At 39.2% G+C, this 25137-nt stretch overlaps 1 protein-coding gene across 1 annotated transcript in view; it reads left to right on the top strand.

Annotated features, from left to right (window-relative positions):
* Positions 1 to 23698, top strand: part of CDC123 (cell division cycle 123) — a 35603-nt gene extending 11905 nt beyond the window's left edge. The window contains exons 7-13 of the mRNA XM_033058072.2: positions 3831 to 3879; positions 5489 to 5564; positions 8522 to 8644; positions 11922 to 11950; positions 16963 to 17091; positions 18869 to 19006; positions 19797 to 23698. Of these exons, the coding sequence (XP_032913963.1) occupies positions 3831 to 3879; positions 5489 to 5564; positions 8522 to 8644; positions 11922 to 11950; positions 16963 to 17091; positions 18869 to 19006; positions 19797 to 19823 (571 nt within the window). The 3' untranslated portion in view covers positions 19824 to 23698. The remainder of the gene's footprint in view (positions 1 to 3830; positions 3880 to 5488; positions 5565 to 8521; positions 8645 to 11921; positions 11951 to 16962; positions 17092 to 18868; positions 19007 to 19796) is intronic.
* The last annotated feature ends 1439 nt before the right edge of the window (positions 23699 to 25137 follow it).

Raw genomic sequence — 25137 nt, forward strand, 5'->3', positions numbered from 1 at the left:
ATGGTCTAAAGATTTCTTGCCCTGCATAAGTAACAGCTGGAATGCTGAATTTACTTTTTTTGTTGTTGTTTTGTTTCCTGTTCCATCGTATGAACTTAAATATCCACTTCATGGGTCATAATATGGTAAATATGCTACAATGGCAATTTGTAGATCTGGTTTTTAACCTAGAAATTTAAGCCAGTGATGAAGTACTTAAGGCAAACCACTTTCTTTGCCTTTTTCTTCCTCTTCCATCTCCTGTCTGCCTCTAAACATTGTTCAGGGAATGCCCTTGTTGTAATTCTCAATGGTATCGAGTTCTGAGAAAACTTCAACCATGTAATGCTTCAATACAAACTATTAAAAATTATGGACTCAATGCAAATATGCTGAGCATCATTAAATTGCTTTGACTGTTTTAAATTTTGGATTCTCTCATGATGCTGACACCTTGGTTGAAACCTTGGTTGAAAAGTTCAGACTAATAAATTATCTTTCCAGTGTGTTAATTTTAAATAAATTAACAAAGACTTCAGAGAGATGTACTCATTAATGCAGTTGATGTTGTTTCTGCTTCAAAGTCAGCATTGTATTTTACTTAGCTGAGTTCACAAAAAAAACTTGTGGGTGGTGTGATCTTGATTTTTCAGGCATTAATACAGGCTTTCAGAAATTTAGCTTTGAGTATATGTGATAAAATAAATCTTTTCTAACTGAGAATTCTGTTAGGTGATTAAAAATCTTCCTTTGAACAAAAAGCTCTGTATAGCCCTGATGTATTGGTGTAAAATAGTTTTCTTCCTTATTAGAAGGTTAGAATGGGTGGACTATGCTTTGTTAAAACATGATTGATTGCTCACCTTGAGACTACCAGAAATATTAGCAGTACTTCTAATGATGTGATAATGCCTCTGCATTCTGATGAGATTTCTGATGCCAGACTTAATGCTTTTAATATTGAATTCCAAATTGCAAGGAAATATCAAAGCTTTTTGAGATGTGGAGGAATAAGAGTCCGTGTTCTCCTAACAGAACATAGGAGGCAGTGTTGGATCATGGAGAATGTGCCTTAGCTCTCCAGTATCTTTTTGCAGGAGCTGTTAGTTTAGGCTTTAATATAAACTGTTTCAAGGCAGGCAGTTCCACACGAGAGGATCTGGAAAATTAGGCCTTTGATGACAATTCTTTTTTTCTGGAGGTTTTACTCTTGCCCCTTTTTTCTAGCAATTTACAGTGTAGTACAAGATTCTCTTTTGAGTGGTGCATAAATTTTCCCATTTCTTTTAGACCTCAAAGTCCCAGCAAGGTTTAATATTCAAGAAATAAAGATGTGGTTCAAAGGCTGTTAAAAGCTTCTCCTTTTTTTTTTTAATAAGATTTTAAAATAAGCCATGTGATAATAGCAGGGAAGTATCAGGTACAGAATAAGTTTTCAATTCTCATCATATTCATAATAGTTCCCAATTATCTCAGTGATTTGCAGATGAGTTCATGGCTTTCTTAGCAGGGTAGGTACTGGAGAAACTTGCCAACCTTATTAAATTGCTGTTCTCAGTGTTGAAAACTGACCTGCATAATGGCTTTGTGTAGCATGTCCTGTGGTCAAGTATTTGCATTTGGAGTTTGACACAGCTGCCACTTACAACGAGATCTTGATCCTTCTGGTCTTGACTTCTAAGTGTAACTCTGTGAAAAAGCTGTTGACCACAACACAGCCAAAGAGTTTGATCCCTTCACCCATAGTATTCAAAATAACAGAGGCTTCAGAAAATACAGCCCAGGCATGTCTCAGTTTGGGCTTCCTGACATCTTCCGGATTATTCTTTCAAGTACGTCCAAACCTGAATGGGATCTGGGTTGAAGACACCCCACTTAGCACTGTGCCTCTAGAGATCGAAAGCCCATCTGTAATACATGAGTTCAGATGGGTCTCAGCAGTAAATGCTATGAGTTGGTAAAAAACCATAAAATTGCAACCTCAAGTTGCCCAAAATTTACTCCCTGAACAAAGGTGGCCTTTTTTCAATGAAAACTCTTGATAATATTAAGAAGGAAAACCAGATTATAAAAACATGAGTTTATTTTGTCTTGTGCTGTGTTCACTCATTTTTTCCTTATTTATACTCAGTCCTGTGTCATTAAGACTCAAAAAAATACCGTTACTATGTTTTGCAGTATTTTTGCCTATTTGCTTGATTTGGCAGTGATACCTGCACAGTCTGTGGGGCTTAGGATGACACCCAAGGATTTAATTTTTCTGACTTGCAAGGAAAGAGGAACCATCTTTCTCCACATAGCTCTTACCCAAAATATTTGAGGGTTGAGTTAGGGAATAATTTTGATTATAAGGTTGGGGTTTTTTGACTGCTGGAAAAGACTGTTACTGGAATGAAGCAAATTGCAGGTACCCCAGTCTCAGATAGGGAGTCTGTGAGAGGTAATACAGATCCTTGTGTGCATAACCATAAAACTCCATGTGCTGGACTTCAGCTACCTTTGTAGATAGAGTTTATTATTGGCTTTGTGTGTGTGTGGGATATTTTCTTCAGCTTGGTAGGCTTATACTGTAGTAAGGGAGGAATTCTGAGTCTAGCAAAACTGTGAGCTCTTATGGGTTTGTTTCTGTTGCCTTGACAGATCTTAAATTGCGGGGAATCTAAACTGTAGTTGAAGGATGTTATCTGTTTACACAGGCTTACAGATATATATATATGATGTGTTTGATCACTGTGCTTTTGGAAAGCCTGCCTGTATTGCCCTACTTTTCTGTGTGTAGTGGATATTAAAGTCTAAACTAAAATGTGTGAAATTTATTTCTGCTGGCAGCATACAGAATGAACTCTTACAATAGCTCTTCAAACCAAAGGCCGGGCAGCCATGTCTTACAAATGCAATGTTTATGTGAGACTTTTGGGTTGCTGAATGAAGTTCACTGCCAAAAGGAGATCCTATAAATATTGCATTTAGGACTATTGCTCAGCAGTGACCCTTAACACAGTTCTGTGCTTCCAAGTAGTTTGTTGCCAATAAGGTCAGGGAGTAGAACTGGAAGAAAAACACATGTTCTTCTGTGAATACATTTTGAAAATTACAGAATTTATTGGTTTGCTGTAAAATGACAAAAAGGTACATGGAAGTTGACTTGGCTTATAACTGCCTCCTTTCTTGCTAGCCTCTGAAAGGAGAGTGACAGAGTCTGGTCCTCACAAGGGACAAAACCTTGACATCTGCTTGCAGTTGTGGAAATAGTTCTGTTTATTCCCACTCTCAAGAGATTTGTAAGAATATTTCTTAAGGCTCTTAATTTAGAAAGCTACCATGCTATGGAATCAGGAGTGCCGAGCAGCAGCGCTGTGTTGCATCCTTTATTCATGGAAATTATCTGCTCCTGAGGCATGATGATGTGTCTCTGTTGTGTGGTTTGGGAAGTTAAACATTAAAAGTACTTGGGAAAACATGCTGCAGTGAAACTGGATTAGATTGCTCAAGTTTATTGGGTTTTTTTGAGAATTCAGTAATGCCATCATAACAATACATGGGAAAGGAGCAGCAGTGTTGATTCAAGCAGAAATAAATCAACAGTGAATAAACACTGACGTTTTGGACACATCCCATTCCGGATTTAAGTGCTTCCAAATTGCACTAGAATAAAAGAGGTGATGATTCTGTTTTTTCCCCATGATAATTGTCAAAAGGAGAGTTATTATGTATTGCATTTACTTGCTTTGTACATTTGGGAAATAATTTAACAGTAGTTCTTATATTTCACAGTTTGGGGTTATTTTTCTCACTACAGCTAAAATCTTACATGTAAAGCAGATTTTGAAGCCTGTGCTTTACTTTTCCAGATTTATTCACTGTACTGATGATTCCCCTGATCCTTCCTTGAACTATGAGGTAGGACTCCTTGTGTGATTTCTAAGTAATTCAAAAGAATTGTGCGCAGGCTGGGTGACATTTGTGGTTGGGTTTCTGTCCATTAAATGTTTTATGTTTGTTTTATTCTTGTTGCTTTCGATGTGACGGGAAGTCTGGTTCAGCACAGGTCGTAAGAAGTTCATTTAATTGCAGATCAGGTGGGCTGAAGTGCAGACTTCAGAAGCTTCCTTGCAATATCCTCTCATGTCTGTCAGGTTGTGACAGGAAGGACAAGTTCAGTGGCTCAAAGTCATAATTCTTGATGGTGAGCTGCTTTGTGAACATCCCACTGAGGTTACCAAGGGTGAGGCTTGTTCCAGTGGCTGGGGGCATCCTAAACTGCTCTGTCACATCTTGTTTCCTATGTTTGTTACCAGATCAAAATGTTCAGCTATAGATGCTTTAAACTGTAAATGTGGAGCTACTGCTCTTATGGTAACATCTAGTCATCTCTCTAATAATAGTTTTAATGTAAATATAACATTTGTCATCATGCTGTGGGCTTAAAGGGCTTTTTGAGAGTGAATGAACCCTGTTTTATTTTAAAGCACTATCAAGTGTTCTTTAAAGATACAGGACATGTAAAAGTTAGAATCAAGAGTTTAAAGTTAACACTGTAATTAGGAATGTCATCTCTTGTTACTGAAGCTTTCTGCAGCCGTTTAAAGGGTTTAGGAGTATCCAGCATCCAGTAGCAGTAACTGGGGCCTTCAAAAACAGTGGGCCTTCAGAATATTTTAGCTTAGGAAATACAGAAACTTGAGAAAGTGCCAGAGAGATGCTTTAATTCCCAGGCAGTCTGTCTTATTGACTATAATAGTTTGCTTTCTATTTCTGTCCTGTGTCCTTATTTTAACTGGTTTGCACCTTCAAAGGCGTCACAGAATTCTGCTTGGGTGTCTACCAGAATAGAGGTTGATTTGGATAAATTTAATTCTGCTCATCAGCTCCTTTGACTAGGGAGCAACTTTCTGCCAATTCCATGACAGATTTGTGTTGCTGTACAGCAGGGTTTTTATTTTCCATGCTTTATCACTAATGTAACTTGGAAGTTGTTTCATAAATGATTTCACAGTCGTAAATACTGTACAAAGTGGAAGAGCATAAGACAATTAAGGTGGGAAGGGACCTCAGGAGATGTCTAGTCCATCTTCATGCTCAAAGCTGGGTAAGGAATGAGATCATATTGTCTTGCTTAGCATTTTATAAAATGTGCTCTGAAAACCTCAGTGGGTGGAGGCTGCACAAGCTCTGTGAGGGAGCTCTTCCAATGCTTGAGAGTCCTCATGGTTTCTTACATCCAATCCAAACCTTTCTGCTTTAAGCTAGTTTAGACTGCAGGGTCTTTAGAGATGCCATCCAACTGAAAGCATTCTGTGATTGTCTGAAATTAATATTAAATCTAATTGGTTTGAAATATTTGCAAAGGTAATTATGTGAACTGCAGATTTAAGATTGTTTTGTTTTCTAGTATCAGTGATCATCTTATCATTACAGCAAAACTGTAGCTCTAAAAGGCAGAGCTGTTGACAAAAGGATGCTGTTGATTTTCTGAAACAATTCTTTGTCATTTGTTTTTCCTCCACAGCTTGTTCTTCGCAAATGGTGTGAATTAATCCCTGGTGCAGAATTCAGATGCTTTGTCAAAGAAAACAAGCTTTTAGGTAAGGAATTTCTTAAAAGCAGAATTATTGGATGAAGAGTTTCTCTGATTCCTTGAATAAGAGCTAAGTCTGAAGAGAGTTCTTTCTTTCCACACCTCATTTCTGAAATTAATGGTTTCTTCTTTCTGTAATTTAAAATGTGGTTTACCACATCTCACTTTCCACTGTATTTGAAAGCCTGACAGCACAGCATGCTTTCCATTACAGTGGGAAACTTCTTAATTTAATTATTAATTCAGAAACTTTACCCAAAGGCAGTTTTATGGGTGAGTCTTTTATATTCAGGAGCAAATTGCATCATCTCCAACTTGCAGAATGAATACAGAGGCAGTTGTGTGTTATGCTGCAAATACATGACCCCATGTGGATATTATATGCAGAAGGCTGGGGAGGTCAGAGCATCTCCACAGGTGTAGGAGTTGTCTTGAGTTCATATTAAATTCAGTGTAACTTAGTTAGAACCTGTTGTTCTGTTGCTCACATGCAGAATCCTAAATGTAAAAGTGACACTGAAGAGCCAGGGTATCGATCCACAGCATGCCCAGAGCTGGTGGGTGCATTGAGAGACCTCTGGCAGCTGGAGAACAGGCAGATTGTGCTAGAACATGTGTTTTAGGCAGCTGAGTAGGGTAAATTTAGGGTAATTTAGAGTAAATTTAGCTCAGTTTCACTCCTCTGGTTGTGTTGACTATTCTCTGCTGACTATAGCAGGAAATGAGATACCCAGTGCACATACAGGTGCTTGAATTGAGGGGTTTAATTTCAGGCTAATTACTACTCTGAAGTTTGATTTTGGTGTGGTCTACCATGCAATCTTTAGAGATGAACAGAAACTCAAATAGCACAGGATTAGTGCACATTTGTTCTGAACAAGGTTGAATCATTCTGCCTGAACTCTTCTAACAAGGAAGTGTTATAGCAGTGATGGAGCAAATCCAGACTCCACAGGAAGGAAGGGGACTTCTAAAATTTGTTTTGCTCTGCTTTAAGACAAAACTAGGTTTGCTCACTTTGCCTGTCTCATCCCTACATATTCACAAGCACCAAGCTCCATATCCTGGTCTGTCCAGGGTTCCTTGTGATGATATGGGAGGGCAGGGATACTGGCTATGTAGTTCTCAATGTTTCTCCTGTCTTAGCATGGTGAGTGTGGGCTTGTTTTGGCTGTTCCTTTTTGTACCTGTTTGGAGCTGTCAGCAGTTTGTTGCTCCATCCAGCCCAACCCCTGTGAACCTTTTGGAGCACACTCCCTGTTCTTCATTTCCCTATTTGGGTTTCCTGTGGAGCTGCACACAGATGTTTGATCTGTACTAATCCAGGTGCTGTCAACACACACCATTCTCCTAAGCCTTTTATTTGGCTCTTTTTGGTGTTCCTATGCTCATCTTCCCATTTTCTCTTCATTTATGCCAGTTACAAATGCATTACAGCTCTCTGTAACAGAGTTTATCTTCCTAATAGCAGAGATTTCCCATTAAGTCTGTATTGCTTAATGGCTCCTGACAGAGCTTTTTGAAGGGAGGAGACCTGAATCCTGTCCTGCTTTGTGATGCTGGAATACCACAACTGCCAGAGATACACATTACTGTAATAATCTCTAAAACATTTGAATGTAGATTTATTATAGAATATATATATATATAATATTGATCTTCAAGTACCTCAAAACATTTGTACACTGGCTAATTTAACACTCTGTACATTTCGTGACCAGGTTTTGAAACCTAGTAGATCTGACAGATTTTTGTTTTTAAATCCAACACTCCAGCTGCATTTCTGAAGATAGTTCCAAGATTTTTCACAATATGTTCCCATACTCTTAAAATTAATAAGCCCATCAATCAAACTAAGGAATGGTATTTGCAGATTAGTGAATGATTTTCCAGTTACACATCTGCATCCCCTTAGATGCCATCATCTTTTGGTTTCTGTTCTTTAGACTCAAGTTAAGCTTTGCTGTGGTATTAAAAATTCAAAGTTCCACTGACATCATAAACTTTTTAATGAACTTTTTTAAAAAGAGCACATCTATGGCAGTAGTCAGCTTTGTCTTACAGTAAAACTCTGTGTTTTTTATATAGTTAAAAGAGCAAACTGACCTGATACATCTTCTTTGGAAATTTTGTCTCTTTTTTTTTAATGTAAATAGACTGAATTACTCATTCTGCAGTGATGGGGCAGGTCTTGGATTTGACATTTGTCAAGCAGGGTATTGCAATGTTTTATGTTGACACATCCTGTATGAGACCTCTTGTCAGTCAAGATGCATGCAAGTGGATAATCCTGTTGATGTCATTTTAAACCAGTGTCCTGTAGACAAATGTATGAAATTAAGAACTTGTAGGAGGGATGGTTTGTCTACACAGGCAAGGAAATCCTTGAGGGAGCAAGTGGGAGCATTAAGGTACTGGCCTGCATGCCATCCCACTGATTTGGGGGTTTAGGGTTTCAGCTGTAGTGCCTTAGCACACAAGCACATGTTGTTATTCCACACTTGAAAAATCAGTTCAATGAGAATCTGTGGTATCCAAGGATCATCTTTGCTCATGTGCAAGCTTAGCCTCCAGCCCTGGCATTTCATGGTTCCAAATTGTGGTCCCTACATGTGATGTGCAGAACAAGGTTTTTGACCAGAGTAACCAAACTGAAAGGAAAAGATGGGAGCTGGAAACTTAAACACAGGGAAAGTTTCCTCCTGAAATTCACTTTAAAATAGTCAAAGTGTGTATATGAAATGAAGTTCACAAAATCTAGGGCAGAACTGTTCAAGGACAAGACTCCTACTGGAAGTACTTCTAAGTATAGCCGAATAAAGCCAAACAGTAAGTCACTAATAATGGTAGAAACTTGGGAAAACCCCATCTTCTGTGTCTGATAGCTGCTTTTTTTTTTTTCTGATTGGCTTTTTTGCATGCCTAGAGTTCTTCACAATTATAATTACCTGCAATTTTTGACAGGTATATCACAGAGGGACTACACTCAGTACTACGATCACATCTCTAAGCAGCATGAGGAGATCTGTAGGTCCATACAGGAGTTTTTCAAGAAACACATACAGTATAAATTCTTGGATGAAGACTGTAAGTATCTCAAGGGTATTGTGGGTATGCATCTCTCTCTTCATTGCTCTTGCTTTTCATAGGGCTTGGTTCCCTTAGCTTGGGAGAGTCTGAAATCTCTTGTGGCTACAGCACATTAAGCAGCAAAGATTTGGAATTTGCAACAAAAAGATCCTGAAGGAATAGGCTGGAGCTCTTCAAGAAAACACAAGAAATGGGTGAAAGATCCCTTCAGAAGGCATAATCACTTTTTTTAAGGCTTTTCCCCCTTAGACTTGAAAATCATTTTTATACCAGAAAAGTGGGGTAGAAGATCCATGACAAAAGACATTCAGTAGTGAGAAGAATACTTATTTATAAAGATGCTGTCAGATGTTTGCTGATAAATAATTGATGTATTCCTTGAATAAAGGATTTTAAGTTTCTTTTCAAGAAGTTTTAATTATGTCTAGAATATCAATGCATACCAGGTTAGGTGCCAAAACCTTTGAATAAAGACCACAGTATTTGATATACCTAATCAGTCCAAGTAAATTGTTTTGTTCTTTAAATGTGAAGTCCTTTGCAAATTTGATTTGAAATAGTTTTCTAACGTGGTTTAGTGAGAATTGAATGGTGTTGCATTGTGGTGGGTGGTCAATAGTGGTGAAAAACATGATGAAGAAATTTAAATTAGATCTGACATGGACCAGACTTCAGCTTAGTAAAACTTACAAGAATTTTCGGTCATCTCTAAAGCTTTGAAAATTCAACCTTTAGGTGGGTTTTAAACATTATTAATTGTTTTACTGAGACACCAGAGCAGTCAGATAGATCTGTCCTCTCTAACTGTCTGAAAAAGGTACCTTCAAGTGCCAGTCTCTATTATATTGAAATTTTTAATAATTTAACACTGCAAAGCTGCTCCAGAGAAGTTCTCATGCACTGCTGCTTGGAAAAGACCAGTAGAATAGTTCACTAAAATTATAAGTCCACTAAAATAATAAGTCCATTACATTTAGAAGTAAGATCAGTCATATAGATCTGGCATTCTGATTACTGCCTTTTAATTTTCCTCTGTGTTCCAATGTAATTTTAGCTGGTATGTAATCAACTGATAAGAATTCAGGGCACTATTTTTGGAAATTGATGCCTAGATTTAGGCTCTGAAACGGCTGTCTGGTGAAAGGAAAGGTCTGAAATGTCATCTTATGTAAAGGATGCTGTCTGAGTTGCCTTGAGGGAAAAGGAGGTTTCAGGGCAACCTTCTGGGATGAAGGTTTGTTAACCTTTTGTTCTTAGGAACTAAATGCTGGTCCATCTGCAATGAAATGCCATGCAGAAAATGTTTTCTGTGTTTTTGTGGGTGTTTTGTTTTTTGGGTTTTTTTACCACATTGTATTTATCCCCTGTCATCTCACTTGATCCAGTGCCTGGTAGCATATGTGTTGTTAACAATAAAAATCTGGGTTTGCTTGTTTGTTTGCTTTTAAAAGGAAAGGTATTACAGCTTTTTTCCTGACTTCTTGTTTCATTGGGAATTTTGATGCTGTTTGCTCTGCTTTTTCCAGTTGGTCTGGTAGCATCTCCAGATGGAAGAGTTGAGTCAGAGCAGCTGAAGCATTGCAGAGTCAGAACAGTAGGATAACAGATGGGTGAATGCTTTATAAATACTTCTAAATTATGTTAGAACCTTCTAAATATCTTTGATAAGAGCCCAGTAAGAGCAATGCTCTGGAGGTGTCGATGGTGCAGAGCTGGGCTTTGGCTTTCCCTCTGTTCAGAGCAGTTTCTGGTGAAGTTTCACTACAGTCTCACTGGCACAGGACACTCCTGCTCTGAGGTGATCCCTATGGGGAGGGAACAGTTCAGGTTTTCTTGTTCAATGTTTGTCACTGTCAGGAACCAGTCATCAGAGTGCAATCAGTCTGAATTCCAGCTGTGTGAATCCCAGGGAATCCAGATAAATTCCATTAGCCTCAGAGGTTGCTTTAGGCTGACAGGCCTCACTATAGAAACCCTCAGATGCAAGGGATATCTTTTGGATATGACTAAGGAGAGGATGTGATGCAGGCACTAAGTTCAGTTGAACAGCTGGAGAAGAAATCCTGGGGTTCCTGTACCCCTGTTTGCATTGATGACTGGCTTAGCCACTGAGGGCTTGTCTTCCTGAGAGAATGGAGCACTTAATCCTGCAGTGACTTTGGCATTGATGCAACCCAGCTTGTGCAAAAGCTGTGTGGATTTTTAGGCTGCGTGGTAAAAACCAGCTACGTGACTGGCTTTGGCTTTGTGGAGTTGTGGTTTGCCCTTAGCCCAGCCAACTTCACATTAAATGTCAGATTAAGCTTTACATGCATAGATGTGATCAGTCAACATCCCTGTTCCTGACAGGCTGCTTCCTGAGACTCAAGTGTTCTTCAGTAATATCCTGAGTTTAGTTTATCCACATGTATTGGGAAATCTCTTAGCTGAAATATTCCCTTATTAGTGAAGGAAGTAACAATATAGCATTTGTCTGAGGCTTTACTAAATCTTTTTTTTTTCTTTTCCCTCTCTTCCTGTTGAACTGGTACAATTTTTGCATGTAGCCATGCCTGAATGCTTCCCTGTTGATTTCCCTAGCTCAATAGAAAGACAACTCAAAGGTTTGTTTAACCATACAGAGCAGAAGCTGATGGAAAGCTGCATATACAGAGTAGTGTTTAATTAAGCCAAGGAGAGGAACAACAGTGGAGCCAGGCAGGGCAACTTTGAGTCAGTCCCTGAGTGGCAGAGGGGTTGTTTGAAGGAGTTGTTGATATTAATTAGGTGTGCTGTGTCTGCTCTGTGTGACATCAAACATGACCATTTCACTGCCACCGACCTCTTTGTTCCTACAACCTGTTTGTCTTGTTAGCTGCTGAAATCCTAATGTCTGTGGAGCAGGAACTTTCTTTTATTAAATGTTTGTGCAATGTCCAACACAATGAGTCTGAATCCTTCCCTGAAACGTCTCTGTTCTGCTGTAAATGAAACAGCAGTAATGTCAAAGATAAGCTCTCTGGGCTAATAGTTTATCAAATATTCTTAATGGGAGAAAAACCAACAGAAGAAACTAGCATTAGATGGGAAAACCCAACAGCTGATTTCCCAGTGCATTAACAGTAGTTCTTGAAATGTTTCAGCTCTCTCTTAGAAGTATACCCATTTCTGGCTTGCAGTTCTTTAGGCATATTGACTTTGCAGATTGTGCTGTGTACACAAGCATCTATTCAGATTTAGACATCTTCTGTGAAATTATATATCCTTTACAATTAACTTTTTTTCTCCTTTTCAGTTGTTTTTGATGTGTACAGAGACAGCAGGGTAAGTGAACAATAGGTTGTATATAATTGCTTCTGTGAAAACTTGAAATATTACAAAGATCAAGCAAGTAATACCTTTGTCTTCCTAGAAGTGGTCCTGAAAAAAAACCTAACCAAACAAACAAAAAAAACCCCACCAAAGTGAAAACCCCAAACAAACAAAAAAACACCAAGCAAAACCTACTTGATGTTATTCAGTTCCACAGGTCTTTTTCTGTGTCTACAGTAGGAGAATAATAAGATTAGGGGTGTAAATATGTCTGTGTCAGTAATGTAATTATTTAGTTAATATATTCCAGAGAAGTTGTCTGTTCTAAAGCACAGCACTTAGGCTTCGACTGCAATTTTCTCAGTTCTGTGAATCTACAAGAGGCAACTTAGTTTTTGTTATGACATGAGAGCCCTGCTGCAGTAACTTAGAGTAGAATAGACTGTTTCAGTTACAGGGACCTACAGTGGTCATCAAGTCCTACTGCTTGACCAATTCAGGACTGACCAAAAATTAAAGCGTGTGGTTATGGGTGGTGTTCTCAGGCACAGGTGGGATTTGTGGGGCTGTCCTGTGCAGGGCCAGGAGCTAGATTCAGTAGCCTTGTGGGTCCCTTCCAACTCAGGATATTCTGTGACTCTTTCATTAAGAGCATGGTCCAAATAGCTTTCAAACACACAAACAGGTTTGGGGCATTTTCTTTTAAGACAGGTATTTCCGGGGGCTTTATTTCTTTTTCCCCTGTGTGTGTTTTTTTTCACTACCTCATTTGAACTCATCAAAATTATCCTTAATATTTCTTCAAATTATCCTGTGAGATTGGAACATGTTTCATATCTGGAAGTCTAGGATAGGAAGGGATAATTGTGAAAAGAGGGTATGAATGTGGTGTGATAGATGGAAGCCAGTTTTTTTTAATCAAGCTGCTCCAGCTGTGGTTCTGGGAGTTGGGCAGATCAGAACCCTCAACATCCAGATAGTGACTGAGTTGAGGAGAAACATCCCACCTCAACTATTTGAAAAGACATGGAGGTAGGTGGAGTCCTTAGGGGTGTGGTTTAGTGTGAACACAGAGGTGCTGGGCTAAGGACTCGACAATCATAAAGGACTTTTCCAACCTAAATAATTCTATAAAGGTGCCAATATCAGAGTTACTAACTTTGACTTCTCCTAGCGTGAGTGGAGAGAAATATTTGGTCAGATGAATTGCACTTGTAAGGCTTGGTTGGAGAAAGTCTTTATTAGAGTTGAGTTTAGTGTATTGGGAGTAACTCCTGATTCTCGTTTTGAGTGTTGCTGAACTATTTTGTAATTGTGTAACAGTAAATCATGCCACAGTTTACAAAACACCGATGTGTCTCATGTGGAAAACAAAAGACTGTACCATTTCTCAGCCCAGCTTCTAATGTAGGTGCCTAAAATGAGGCTGTGGGCTAGAGCAGCTGTGCTGTAATGGAAATTACCTGCCCAGGCTCAGATCAGCAGACAGGAGGATGCTGTCAGGGAAAATGAGGAGCAGCACTTGAGCATTGAACCGGATTCTGCCGTTGGGTGCTCTGCTCCATAGCTGAGGCATGAAGACAGATTATTTAAGTAAAAGTTTTCAGCCTGTGGGATCTCAAATGAGCAGTGTTTCTTCATCTGTCAAGATAAAATATATCTGTTTGTAGATTTCTCTCGGTGCCTTCTACCCTCAGGTCTTGTAAACTGCCAGATAGCCCTTTGTGTGTCAGATGCTCCTCCTTTCACACGTACTACTGTGGTTTGCAACTGTGTTATTCATCGCTCCCTTGGCGTGTGACTTACAGGCAGCAGAAGAATATTGTGAGCATGATTAATTTCCAGAGCCTGTGCTCCTCATCAGGCTGGTTGCACAGCAACCTCACCTACAGAAGGAGAGAAATGTTCACTGTCTGCTTGTTTTAAATCCTTTAAACTGTAAATATTCAGCTTGGAGAAGCAGGTTGTTGTTGTGGTTGTAAATGACAGCACTCACTTTAGTTGCATTAGACACTGTCTGGAGTTGGCTCTGCAGGTCCTGCTCGCTGAGTTGGAGGCAGGAGTTCACAAAAGCCTGACAGTTGGCTCTGCTGTTCCTCTTTGCTTTCTCCCAGGTGGGAACAACAAACCAAGTTCAAGACAAATCGCTGTGGTAAAACAGAGCAATGCAGGGAGTGGCCCCAGACCACTGCTGGCTCACAGCCCTTGTTAAGGAGCAGACCAGTGCTTGAGTCTGTGCCTTGTGAGCGTTGTCACTTTGCAAGAAGGTGCAGCTGGAGTTAGGGAGATGTAACAGTTCAGTTTGCATTTTATCTGTCTTTAACTTCCTTTAAACAAGCAGGCTTTGTCATGGGCACTTCCTTTCAGCAGCCTGCTGCTTAATGCCTTAGTAAAACAAAGCATGAAGCTGACAGGGTGTGGTGAATCTATTGATTCCTTCTTTTAGGATGAGAAGAAAACACCATGTAATGCAAGTAGGGGGATTCCCCCTCCCTTCACTTATGCACAACTTTTTTTTTCCTGGCTTGTGCATTTCTGTGCTCTTGTATGACAAAGATTACTAAGAGTAGGCAAAAGGTAGCAGGCAAATAGCCTTACTACTGCTTTTTAGATACTCAGTGCAAGTTATCTGTAACTGTACTTAAGTGATGACATTGCATGTAAAACTTGAGAGAGAATTTAATCTTAAGAAAAGGCAGGTTGGTTACTGACCCAGGGTTATATACACTCTTTTTAATGAGCCCTGAAAAGAGATAGCTAGCAAAGCTTGGTGCAGATTTAAGACCATCTCAGGGAAACAGCTGTTGCTGTAGATGGTGCACTGCTGGGTGCTCACAAAAAACGTGTTACTTTCAGTAGTCTCAAAATCAATTTTCAGTGTTTTTCCAGGGTACATTCTTCACAGAAATGATCTTAATGTTCCTATGAAAGAGCTGAGCTGGATGTATTTAGGGTGAAGAGGAATTTCTGTGAAAGCCTTTTGCAGGGAAGTATTAGGTATAAATGTTTCTGATGCAAGGAAAGATTCTCTGAACTGCTGAATGAACTTTGCCAGCCATTGCTTTTGTCTGTGATTAAACTGGTTCATTGGCTTGTTTTTCTAGAGTGATTGAATTAATCTAAACCCACAGATTCCTCCTCATGCTGCCTTGGAGCTAACAAGACACCCCCACTAGCAAAAGTAAAAGATTACTTATCATGAGAATTAGTGACAGCCTTTTCAGGAAGACCAGAGGTGGAAATAACAGCAGAGTTTGCCTCATGGGCTCTCTACTCTGATGGTGCCAATATTAGTGCAGAGGTGTTGCAACTCAGCCATGCACATCTGGGCTTGCTCACCCTCCCAGAACAAATAAGAAACCACTCAGGTCTGTGTCCCCCAGTTTGTAGTTTCTTTTGTCTGGTTTCAGCAGTGTTGTTTCTGTGCTTTGGCTTCTTAAATGTGCTCTGTGAGAGCTGTGCCCCATGGACCTGCCCTGAGACAGACACCTGTGAAAGCCTCTGTGCAACCACACACTCCCTGCTGGGGTGCTGGCCCAGCTCCAGTTTGCAAATCATAACCACTGGTTTCACCTCTGCTGGGACTCCCCACACCTGCACGAGGAGCTCGCTGTGGATGGTTCAGAGCCAGCAGAACATTTGTGCTCTGTATCTCACAGCTTTCCATCCTTTGCACTTCCACAGTGTGTCAGTGCCTGTGGGACAGCTCAGGTGGTGTGGGTGGGAGAGGCAGTCCCCATGTCACTCTCTACTGACACTTCAAAAGCATCTTTGTATGTTAGAAACCAGATGGCTGTAGTGTAAATAATTGAATGTATTTGCTGTTTCTATCGAGATAGGCAAGATCTTTTAAAGCAAGAAGATCCTTCAGAAATGAAGGAAAAGAGGAGAAAGCAAAATGGATGTTTAGTAGCTACAGAGTCTTCAGATTTGTTTTCCAATTTCAGTTGATCTTTATAATAAACACAATAAAACTCTTCAGCCCTGCTTGTGTTATTGCAACTTTTTCCTTTCCTGTTTGATAGAACTGATTTCTTCCAGATGTAATACTGGTTTTGCAAATTTTTACTAGCAACTGTAGTCATATTTACTTATAATTTATTACAGTGTTTTGTTTTATTAGAATAGTTGATACTTTCTTGGGCAAGAGAAGATAGCCCTATGCTGGGAACTGTATCTTGAAGTGACTCAAGGAACACAAACTATTTCTTCCTCCCCCACATACCTGTTATGTCTAATATGTCTTGTTAGTCTCTGCTTTCATTTTTCAGTTATAAAGCAGTTGTGCTGTTGTGCACACTACCACAACTGCTTGGAACACAGATGTGTTAAAGATGAGGTAGAATCTAATGTGGACTACTAGTAGTGGCTATATTAAAAATGCCTTCAAGTTATTATTTATTTATCTATGTCTGTACAAAATCTTTGAGCTTTCATGAGCTCCACTAGCATTTTGCAGACCCTGCTCTCTTTTTAGGGTCCCTCTGAGACCAAAAACAGCAATTTGTGTAGATTGCTGGATGGTACAGCATTGTTGAGGTGGTTTTTTTTATGGAAAGAAAAATCCCTGTTTAGGTGATTTGGGTTTTTTTGCTTGTTTGGTTTTGTTTTGGGTTTGGGGTTTTCTGTGGTTTTTGGTTGGAGCTCTCCCCTATTTCTTGTTCATTCTCTCTGGGGATCTTGGTGGATCATGGGGGTTAGCCAGAACTTCTGTGGCCTCACCTGAAAGCACCTGGCACAGATCTACATTTAGTTTATTTGAGTTCTGTCTGATCTTCTGTTTAAAAAATCAAAGTAAATTAGTACGTAATAGCTTGCTGTGATATAAAACTCTATAAGATAAAGGATGTTAGAATATTTTAAGTGCTTAAAACCAGGTAGTTTCAATTTTTATGTATTTTTATCTAAAGACCAAAACTACAATAATCTAAATACGTGTGTATTTTGATTTTTAATTTTTTTTTCATTTTTTACTTTGCTTTCATTCTATGGTTTGTTTTAATTTGTCTGTGGTTCCTTTGCAGGGTAAGATTTGGTTAATAGATTTTAACCCATTTGGTGAAGTAACAGACTCCCTGCTCTTTACATGGGAAGAACTCACTTCTGGAAAAAACTTGAAAGGAGACCAGAGTGAAGGGGAAGCAACAGAACAGGTGAGGGAGGCTGAATAATATCCAACAGGATTTATGACCTTATTTTTTCTTTTTTTTGCTGTTGCAATCAAATTGTGATGCAAACCCCCTTGAAGTAAATGAAGCTCCTGTGAAATATAAACTCGTTGTAAGTAGAATCTACCTTAGTAGTTAATGTCAACAAGTATTACCTGCTAGTTTTAGATACCTACAAGGGAATTTTTGGTTCAAACAGTATAAGCCCAAATTGCAGCTTTCACCCCATTGCAAAGAAGATGCCCTGAAACTTGCTTTTACACAGATTTTAAGAAAAACTGAAAGAAATGCATCAAAACTATGACTTGTACTTAAATTTCTGTAAGGTTCTTGATATCTGTCATATAGTTTCTCACATCTCCAGTTCTATGCATGGGGGGAGACAAGCAGAAACTTAACTTCTGTCTCTTCCTCATCTGGAATACCCTTAGCAAAGCCTTGTCCTCTGGTTGAACTCCCAGGACTTGCAGAACAAGGCTTTTCCGTCCCTCTTCCAAGCAGCATTTCCTCTGTAAAAACAAATAACTTCCTGTTAATACAGAAAAGGGAGGAATAGTCTTCATCTTTTGTATTTCAGCTTTTTTTCCTCACTGCATCTTGAGACAGTCCTCACATCTTAACAAGTCCTTGAACAGCTGGGTAGCAGATAGAAACTGGTGTATGAGTGGATCTTGGGAAACACTTGGTTGTTTTCTGGCTGGCCAGTGTGGGCTTTTCTTTATTTCCTAGCTGTTGAACTGCAGAAATGGTCACTGAAATGACGAACTTCATTGAGCTGATTTTAACATCTGAGAGTTTCTTTAGTCCTGTGGCCTTTTCCATAACACATTGACAAGGAAGCCCCACTCCAGGTCATTCAGGCCATTACCTCTGTCTCACTGTAGGGCTGTTGCTGTATGAAAACCCATTCTGTGAACCCTCCTGCTAAAAGCTGTGTTTCCTTTGTTAAAACATACTCCCAATTCTGGGGCTGTCTGTGGGATATGTGAATTTTCATTTCAGTATTTCTCTTTATCATTGACAGATGCTTTACACAGTTTTCTGTAGTGCAATCCTGGATGAAAAGTAGAATAACTTGTCTTCATGTTTCATCTTACATCCAGTCACAGAATCTGGTGTGAAGTTGCTGATCTCTCTTAAAATTAAGCTGTTTATTGCTGTACAGCTGGCAATTGCATGGCATGTCAATGTGTTCAGCTGAAAATTATATCATTCCCCAAAACCTGTTGCTACAATTAAGCACTTCAGGATATTTTTGGCCCTTTTATAGAGGTATTTTTTCCTTCAGTAAGTAAATTAGTTGGAAAGCTTAAATTACAATTTCAGTAAGGTTATAGCTGCAAATGTGTTTAAACAAGGAAACTATGAAGACAAGTTTAGGAATTCTATCAAAAAGTTTTTCCTCTATCCAGATATGTATCTAGAATACTATTCCCCAAAGTTCCTTGTAGCTCCATTATTACCATACTGTCATAAGCATGAATTTATTAAACACATTACTAACTGATACACTGTAGAAACTTTAAAGTGAGGTAATGAAAACCATTATTTGACTGTTTAACATGTTTGACATTTTAAATTGCTCCTAAGTGGGCAGGGGTTTTATAAGAAAGCTACAATTTTTAGAAAGCGCAAGTTTATTTGAGTGGGTGCCAAATAAACTCATTGGCAACGTGACTCAGTCTCACGGAGGAGTCCTAGAAACATTTCTGGCTTTATTCATGTCCACTGTTCTTGTCTTGTTTCCTTGTCTTTTCCAAAGGATTATCCAGTGTTCCGTTGTACAAACAGCAAAGTCACTGTCCAGCCCAGTCCCTACCTGAGCTACCGACTGCCCAAGGACTTCGTGGACCTTTCCACAGGAGAGGATGTTCACAAACTGATTGACTTTCTTAAACTGGTAAGAAGTAGCAGAAAAAAATCTGACCTTCCACCTTTGTCAAAAGGAAACACCCTCTGCTTTTGTTACTAACAAAGAATACATAGTTACAGAAAAAGCAGTATGAAGCCATCACACAATGTATTGTTGGGTTAATTGTTTCTGAAGTGATGAAGAGCAGGCTTTTTACTGCTCTCACTTTGGTTAATTAATTTTATTTTTATGGGAAGCAATGAATGTCGTTTGACAAATCTTACTGAAGGACTGAGCTGTTTCTTTTCTTACTGAAATGTAAATATGAATGTAGTGTGAATGGAAATGTGCTTTTAGAATGCCTGGAGCTAATGCTTTTAACTTTAGTGTTTTTAACCTTTTTCTTCAAAAACTGCAAGACAAATATATTAGGAAAATCCATGAAAGAGTTGTTCCTTTTTCAGTCTACTTTCTTTGTTCTTTTAATGCACAGTGACATGAAAACATGACGTCTTTTAAGGTAGGGAGGGCAGGTTACCTACATTGGATCACTGATTCTTGCCCCACCATGATGTTTTCTTGTATATTCCATGAGTTAATAGACGAAGCAAATCTTGTTCTTTACTGGAAGTAAAATCCTATCGTTTGGGATGAGAGAGAGGGTTGATATTGCTCTGCTCTGTTCACTGGAAACATTATCTCTTACTGTTCAAAAAATGACTTGGAAATGCAGTCACTGTCTAATCCATTGTATCTGGAACACCTGTCATGATTTATTAGTGCTCTTACTTCAGATAACTCTGTCCTAACATTATGAACTCTCCTGTTCTGTTGACAGAAAAGAAATCAGCAAGATGATGACTGAGGTACCCAGAAGCATTACACTGAATTACAAGCAAGAAATGGGCAAAAGCTGTGTTTAGCATAACTATTAAACTATTGATTTAAAGAAAACCTGCTTTTTATAGTCAGTGAAAGAACTGAAGAGCTGTTCATCCTCTGTTGGTTTATAGAAACGTGTAGGGAAGCTTCTTCAGGGAAACACAAAAGGTCAGGGTGAGTTCTCACTGGATTCCAGGTGCAAAGAAACAACAGCCTGAGTGCAGCTGAACAACTGCTTTCCATTTTTCACAATGTGAAGATTGATGCCACTGAGCTACGCCTTTGGACTCCCCAGTGTAAATATGGCAACATGTAACGCTTGTGCAGTAAGAACATGGAGAATTCTCTGAATTTAGGCTTAATATGTAGTCACAAAGAAAAAGGAATGTACATTTTTATCTGGAGTAACCTTTTAAAATTGTAAATTGATTTTGTTTGGGAACACTTCTCATCCTTTATGTTAAAAAAAAAATAAAAAAATGGAGAAGGGATTTTTTCTTTGTTACAAGGGCTAATATTTCATTTCAGAGAACAGCTATAGCTATAGTAGACTACTTAAGGTTTGAAAATTTTACATATTGGGAATTTAAAATTCTGAATGCATTTGAAATAAAGTAGTATTTTCACAGTCGCTAAAGCAACGAAACTCATTTAACTTCACCAAATTTCATTTCATTTTCATAGTAAAGCTTTCTTGAAACCTGTTTTTTAACATGATTGCATACTAGACATCATCTGTTACTTTAATATACATAATTAACATCAACCTATAATTTTATATGCAGACTCAGTCTTGTTTCTTTTGTGTCACATCTCTGAGTTTCTTATGGAAGCAATTATTCTTTCAGCTCTTAAAATTCTATATTCATTTGGTACTTCATGTTTTTTGTATAAAGGGAAACTTGGCTAAATCTGGGGAAACAGAAGCTCTTGTTACCAATTGCTGTTGTTTGGGAGGTGGGGGAGGACAGTGTTAGGTGAATCATCAGCTGACTTTTGGATATAGGTGTTTGTATGGCATCAGTAATTTATTAACAGTGTGCAGAGTTCCCACTGAAGCAAAAGGACATTTGAAGGAGTTCGTAACCCCTGGAAATTGGTTCCTATTTCAGACCAGTTATGTGATACTCTGTGTGTATAAAACTGTTTGTGTTTCTTTGCCTTGCTTTTACTGTCAGATTGGAATGGTGCTTGGTTACAATCTGTTCTTGGATGTTAAATCTGAGCTAAGTTGTTAAATTATTACTTACTGTCTTTATTTAGCTTCACTTTTGAATGAAAACTTACTCGAGTTAAAGATTGTGCAGATTAAGAATCCACACATTGATGAAACATCGCAGATGAAAGCTGGAGTCAGAACAGGTTTGCCCTGCGTTTGAAGCATTGGAACCTGCTACTCAATAGCTTTTTGTATTCAAATTAGATGATCATTATCTCAGGGCTGGGCTATACCTAATCTTGCCATACTGAAGGATTTTGGATGAATGTTTCCCACCCTCATCAGAGGGATAATTTGAGTATAAATGTCTCTCAATCGGGTGGGAACCTCAAAGTGTAAAAAATTAACAAAGCTTCTCTTTGTTTTGAAGTTTCTGGCCGTAACTTAAAGTGTTGTGATGATCTAACCACATTTCCTTTACACAGGTGATGCCCTGGAACTTCCAATAGATTCATAAAGGCTTCTAAACTACTGAGGGTTGTCTTTAAAAACACAATGTCTTCCTTTAAAGCTGGAAGATAGTTTCCCACCTCTTTCAGGTGTGCTTCACAAATTTATTTACAACTTTCTCAGCTGTCTTTGCTGAACGTTCACCAGAATATATTTGGTGTTGGGACCTGTTTACTGGGACCCAGTGCACTCTGGAGTGCCCCTTTAGGTGGGTAGGCTGGAGTTTTTCTCTTCTGTGAAGTGCTGACAGATGCCCAGTCTGAATTCACAGGCTGCTCAGCCAGGCTGTCCAACACTGATCATGAACTGCTGTTTAGAGTTGCAGGAACTGCTTCCTTTGGGCTTAGTTGTAGTGAAGAACCATAAAAGGTAGCAGAGCAAAAATACTGGTTCCCGTGTTCAGAACTGGTCCAGAAAAAATCCCCAATATAAAAATATGATCTACAGGATCAGGTCCCCAAAAATACCATATCCTTACAGTTTAAATACATAATTGTAGATGTACTTTGCTTTTTTTGCCAACTTCAGGTAACCAGACAGTGAATTTTATTTGTCTGTTAAATTAAAGATTCCTCTTCTAAAAGAATTTTCACTTTATATGTCCTTTTGATCTTCTAGGAAAATTAACAAACATACTCCCTTTGGGGAGCTTAGGGAGCTAATGTTGATAGATTAAAAATGCTTCAGATCAATTTTATACTGAATAGTACATGACACTCTTCTGTTCCACCAAAAAAGCAGTTTCTGCCTCTAGCCATCATACACAGAAATTTGAAAATACAAATTTCCAGTGTTCAGGTCTTTTTTCATGGGATTCAGTTATTGCTATTTGCTGAGTAAGGGCCAGCTATATACTATATATTCTTAATTATATGCTTTAAATACAGTGTAAAGATGCTTGCAGTCTCATCTAGATGACAAACAGAAGTTTTAGAGGGAGGTAACAAGCAGTCATTTTATACATTTTATACATTTTATGCCTGCCAAGCCCTGCAGAAGTCTGGCTGTGTCTTATGGCTCCAACAGTGAGATTCAGTTTTTGGGCTTCAGCTCTGCCAGGAGTGCCAAGGAAAAGTCCTCATTGTTTCAGAGCCAATACTTGTGCTGTTTATTCTCCCAGATGGGTAGTGGGGATCAGGATTCCTGTAACCCCATAAGTGGCAGTTGTTAACATGTCCTGACTTAATTCAGGATTTGGAGTAACACTCCTGTCCTGGGCTTCAGGCTGTCCTTCAGACTGTCCATGCTGTTTCTTCTCTTTTGACTCTTCTTTCTCCAGTGCTGTCCATGTCTTTCCTCATCCCTCAGCCTCTTCTTTGGATAAGTATTAAGATCAGAATTGGTAGCAGTAGCAGCATGGATAATATTGATCTGAATTTTAAAACCTCCCTCTATCACTTTTCCCTCCTCTTACAAAGGCATGTTTTTGAGTGGTGCTCTATAATACCTAAACAAAACCCCTAAACTCTAAAAGTAGGGGAGTAATATCCAGGTCCAAGTCTCAGTAAAATTGGTAGCACTTGTTGGATACTGATCACAGATTGTAAAACTCCACATAACTGCATCTGACACCCTTAGCTAGAAATCTCATCTATCTCATTGTTATGTACTCACTTGTTGTTCATGTCCAGGATGGAGAGAAAAGGTAGCCTGTGAGATGCAGTTCAGGTGCTATTTGAGCAGCAGAAACCCTTAGACACTCCTGGTTTCAGGCTTTCAGGTGAGTATTGCCAGGTGAAAGGACTCTAAATCAGATCAGTGGCAGTGTGGAGATGGGTAATAGCACCACACAAACATATGTAAAAATCCTTTTGTACCTTTGTGCATGTCTGAGCTCAGCTTTCACAAGCTGTTCTAAATTTGAAGTGTCAAATAGTCAAGAGAGGAGCACAGGGTGTTTGTCTGTGAGCATAAATAGGCAAATCAGCTTGGCAACTGGTAATTGATTTCAACCTTAGAGGCCAAAAATTATCAATTCTGGTTGTGTTTGGACACGTTACATTTTGAACATTTCTTCAAGAAATAGTATTGGACTAAAATACGTATTTTTGGCCAAGAGAAGATGGACCTGAAATGTAACACAGAAACAGACCATGGTGCTTTTGGTTCATGAAGGACACTTGGTAACACTGATGTTTAGAACCTTAATAAATCTACTTTAGCAAAAACTCGTCTGGGTGTGGAATTAACAGTGTCTTCTATCTGAATTTAATGACCTCTGTAAAGAGAAAATCTCCAACTTCAGGTCATCCTGACATTATATAGAGCTAGAATAAGACTTGTTGCCATAACTGCTATATTTTGTGTAATCTTGAAGCTTTCTCAAAGATACAGAACTCTTGAGCAGTTTTGTGTCATTACAGGTTTTGTAGTAATAATGACATTGGCACTGCAGTAAGTCTGATTTTGTTTTTTTTGGTTCTTTCTTTTGGGGAGGGCAGATCGGGCGAGGGAGGTCTCCTGCTGCATTTCTTTATGTGAACTATTGCAGCAATGGGTATCCTACCTGGGTATCAGTAGTGTTTTGGTTGCTCTAAGATCCTCTTAACAGCTGTCCAAGCTTCTGCCAAGGATGTGTTTTGGTAGTTTGTAGGGAAAGGTTGGTTGACTGATTGGTCATAAACACTGACTGCTCAGGACCTTTTTTCAGGGAAGGTTGCTAGTTACAGCTGAACTTCCAGGAGAGATTTGTGGCTCCTAAGCAGCATTACTGTCCAAAAGAGAAAGAATAATCAATACTTGTTTCTGGTCTTTAGGGCTCAAATCCAACTGGTGGAGGGGCTTGAAATTTTGGGTTCTGTCTTGGCTTCTGCTATGAAAGTGTGTCCTGACAGACTGTTGCACTTCATTGAAGTAAATGAATTATTCATGGGAACTGGGACTGTAACATCCAGGAGAGAGAATGAACATGTGAAGCTAAAACGTCTGTAACCAGTATGAGGAATACACAGGAGGAACTCAGCATCAGGATGTGTCAGAAATGATTGATGTGCATTTCAGTGACTTTAGGAGATAAATGGCAGCACTGGATCACAGACCTGTTTGTTGCTCAGGAAAGGCTGGAGGCACTTTGCTGAACACTAAGAGTGCATTTCCAAAACTTGGGAATCACAGAATGGTTTGGGATGGAAAGGAGTGTTAAATGTCCTCTAGTCCTCAAACATTTCCAGTAATGGGGCAACCACAAATTCTCTGGGCACCCTGTTCCTGTGTCTCACCAGCTTCATAATGGAAAATTTCTTCCTTAATGTCAGTCTAAACTGATCCTCTCTTTCAGTTTAAAGCCGATGCCCTTTGTCCTGTCACCACAGCCCCTGGTAAAAGTCTGTGTTTCCTATAAGCCCCTTTAAAGTACTGAAAGGCTGCAGTATGGTCTACCCAGAGCTTTCCCCAGCTTTCCCCACTTCCCTCAGCCTTTCCTCAAAGGACAGGTGTTCCAGCCTTGGGATCATTTTTGTGTCCTTCCTCTGGATTTGCTCCAACTGGTCTGTATTTTTCCTGCATTGGGGACCCCAGGGCTGGATGCAGCACTGCAAGTGGGGTCTCAGCAGAGCAGAGGGGGAGAACTCCCTGCCTTGATCTGCTGCCCACAAGACCTGTTTGGCTTTCTGGGTTGGAAGTGCATATG

This window comes from Catharus ustulatus, chromosome 4 (assembly GCF_009819885.2).
Source record: "Catharus ustulatus isolate bCatUst1 chromosome 4, bCatUst1.pri.v2, whole genome shotgun sequence".
Taxonomy (NCBI): domain Eukaryota; kingdom Metazoa; phylum Chordata; class Aves; order Passeriformes; family Turdidae; genus Catharus; species Catharus ustulatus.